This window comes from Myotis davidii, unplaced genomic scaffold, assembly GCF_000327345.1.
Source record: "Myotis davidii unplaced genomic scaffold, ASM32734v1 scaffold120, whole genome shotgun sequence".
Classification (NCBI taxonomy): Eukaryota; Metazoa; Chordata; class Mammalia; order Chiroptera; family Vespertilionidae; genus Myotis; species Myotis davidii.
This window is the reverse complement of record NW_006294778.1, coordinates 6,043,253-6,046,293: the sequence shown is the minus strand read 5'-3', so window position 1 is coordinate 6,046,293 and position 3,041 is coordinate 6,043,253. Positions and strand designations below refer to the sequence as shown.

The window sequence follows — 3,041 nt, the reverse complement described above, 5'->3', positions numbered from 1 at the left end:
ACTTAACTCTGGTGCCGTGTCACATATAGAAATTTTTTGATATTTGCAACCATAGTAAAACAAAGACTTATATTTTTGATATTTATTTTATATATTTAAATGCCATTTAACAAAGAAAAATCAACCAAAAAACTTCGCGTGTCACCTCTGACACGCGTGTCATAGGTTCGCCATCACTGCCCTACGCTATAGAGTTGTGCTGAGTAAAGTAACAGAGGAAGTGCCTACATGAATGTAAGTTAGAGTCCAAACTCTTCTGCTTGGTGTTCATAGCCACCTGTTTGTTTACTGGGTAGCTTTATCTGCAACTGCCTGCCCCGACTGGTAGACGCCTCCTTATTATCTCTTGACCATGATCATTTCTGTGAACTCTGTCTTTAATCTTGCTTTTATCTCTAGCGATATGCACTTTGGTATTCACCTGAATTCTTCTTGTTCAGGGCTTACTACAACTTTCAACTTTTCATGGAGTCCTCTCTATAAGTCCAGTCCCACCAATCCTTGCTTCTTAATTTCTCTGCCCTTCAGTCTTCTGTTCCAGCATGTGGGTGGGTGTCTTGGTAATCAAAGGAGATTTTAAACTTTTTGTTTTATGCCTGCTACAGATTCCTTTCATATCTAGTTCAGTGTTAGTTGGATATATAGTTGACATTTAGCTTATCTTTATTAAAATTATAATTATTAAACATGTTTTTTTTCTCTCATTTATAGAATGTATAGTACACTCCTGGCTCATAAAAAACTACATATAAGAAATTTTGCGGCTGAAAGCTTTACTTTTTTGATGAGAAAGGTTAGTCTGATATTTTATGTTTATTGCTCATTAATTCTCAAGAACCTGAAGAACAAAAGCCTGATATCTTTTATAATGTAGTTATTATGGAATAATTATATATGTGCATGTTTATATATGTGTGTATATATTTGTCTATCTATGTATACATATACACACACACAGACACATCACATAAGTATTTTGAGTTTATATCACCATATGTTTAGTCTTCTCACTAATGTGAAATAATTTGGGTCATTCTTTTGTTGTTATTTAGATTTTGGTAGTTTTCACTCTCCGTCTGTGTGTGTGTGTATGTATGTGTGTTTAAAAGTGCCACTTAATTCAAGCAAGTAAATACATGAACAGTGAAATTAACAGGAATTTTTATAATGACTTCTTGGAAGAAACTGATTGCATAGTGTCAGTTGTATTGGTTTCCATAGAACATTTTAGAGGGTTTTGTAATAAAACAAAAACATTGATATTAAATGTCTCTTGTACTCATAAAATATATGATTTTTCTATAAAAGACAGAATGTCCCTTATGTAGTTTTTCTTGGTACATCCCTTATACTAATGAATTACTCTTGTGTGATGTTATAAGTGTTAGTAAAATATTATAATAGTCTGAGATGATTACAAGTGTCTTTTCCTAGAATTTTGAATTACTCTTGTGTGATGTTATAAGTGTTAGTATACTATTATAATAGTTTGAGATGATTACAGTGTCTTTTCCTAGAATTTTGTCCTAATTATATTTAAATATAAATATGTAGAATAATGAGTAAAATTTCTTCAGCTCGTAACTCAAATTACTTGTATGTCAAATCTCGTATCTCAACTAGTGGTGGGGTATCTGAAACTGGCTCATAACCCGAACTTTAGCTTGCAACTCAAAGCAAAAAATTGGCCGAGAGACGGCTCGTATCTCGAAAAACTCGTTAGTCGGGACACTTGTAAGTCAAGGCCCCACTGTATATTTAAATATAAATATGTAGAAGAATGAGTAAAATTTCTTTATTTGGATGTTTGTGTTTTAAATACAATTTTCCATTTACATTTTGTGTTTTAGGTTTCTGATAAAAACTCACTTTTCAATTTAATGTTTCTTGATCTTGATGAACATCCGGAAAAGGTAGAAGGAGTTGGGCAGTTGCTCTTTGAAATGTGCAAAGGAGTGAGAAATATGTTTCACTCCTGTACAGGAAAGGTAAATAGCTGGGGGAAAACTTTCAGTCTCTGTGAAAGGGGTTGAAAAGAAACAGAAAAGATTTACCGAAATGATGGACAGAAGACTGTGAGAATAAATAGCAGTAAATGGGGAGCATTAAGGCTTTGATAGCAGTGTTTACCTAATGTAAGCTCTGGATCAGTAGGTATTTTTACTTACAAGATCATTGCTCTCTTCTTCATCCTGAATCCTAGTAACATCAATTGATTAATGAGCAAAAGTAGGTGGGTGGGGGCAGCTGGATGATGAAATTCCCATCCTAGTTAGAAAATTCCTCTTAAGACAGTTAACCCTCAAATATCCTTGATTATTCCTAGATTCAATTTTAAGGTGACTAATATAATCAGAGTGGGAAATCATAGTGTAATATTTAAAAATGAACGTTTACATGTTAATTTTAATGACTCTTGAATTCCCACAGGCAGTGAAGCTAATTTTGCAAAAGCTAGGACCAGTTACTGAAACAGAAACTCAACTGCCATGGATTTTAGTTGGAGAAGCACTAAAAAACATGGCCAAATCCACCGCTTTCTACATCTACAAGGAACATTTTGGTGTATTTTTTGAATGTTTGCAAGTGAGTTCTAATTTTTCAGGATTTGTATGTAATAAGGAGTCCAAGAGTTGATTGTTCTTGCTCATTTAGCAGACCACTCCTGGTGACTGTTGCTTATAGTTGCCCTTATACTTTTATACACTTACTAGAGGCCTGGTGCATGAAAATTCATGCACTGATGGGGATGGTCCCTCACAGTCCAGGAGCCCTCAGGGGCGGCAGATGACCCCGTGATCAGGGTAATGCACCCCCCATCACACCTCTGCTGCTGCCACTGCCGACAGCGCAAGCCTCGGCCAGCCCTGGTTACCTGAGCCTCGGGCAGCCGCCATCCAAGGCTTGTCTGCGCCTCGAGCCAGCCCTGGGTCCAGCACACCGCGCACCTGCCACCCCTCCCCCCAACTCTGGCGGGGCTGAAAGGCCTGGGGGACTCCGGCGGGGCTGAGGGGACTGGGTGCAGCCATCTTTGTGACATC

General features: G+C 37.1%; 1 protein-coding gene across 1 annotated transcript in view; it reads left to right on the top strand.

The window, feature by feature from the left end:
- The window catches only part of UTP20 (UTP20 small subunit processome component), an 84,259-nt gene that overhangs the window by 5,975 nt on the left and 75,243 nt on the right, over positions 1–3,041 (top strand). Inside the window, 4 exon segments of the mRNA XM_015567583.1 lie at positions 606–628; positions 712–793; positions 1,851–1,988; positions 2,431–2,586. Of these exon segments, the coding sequence (XP_015423069.1) occupies positions 606–628; positions 712–793; positions 1,851–1,988; positions 2,431–2,586 (399 nt within the window).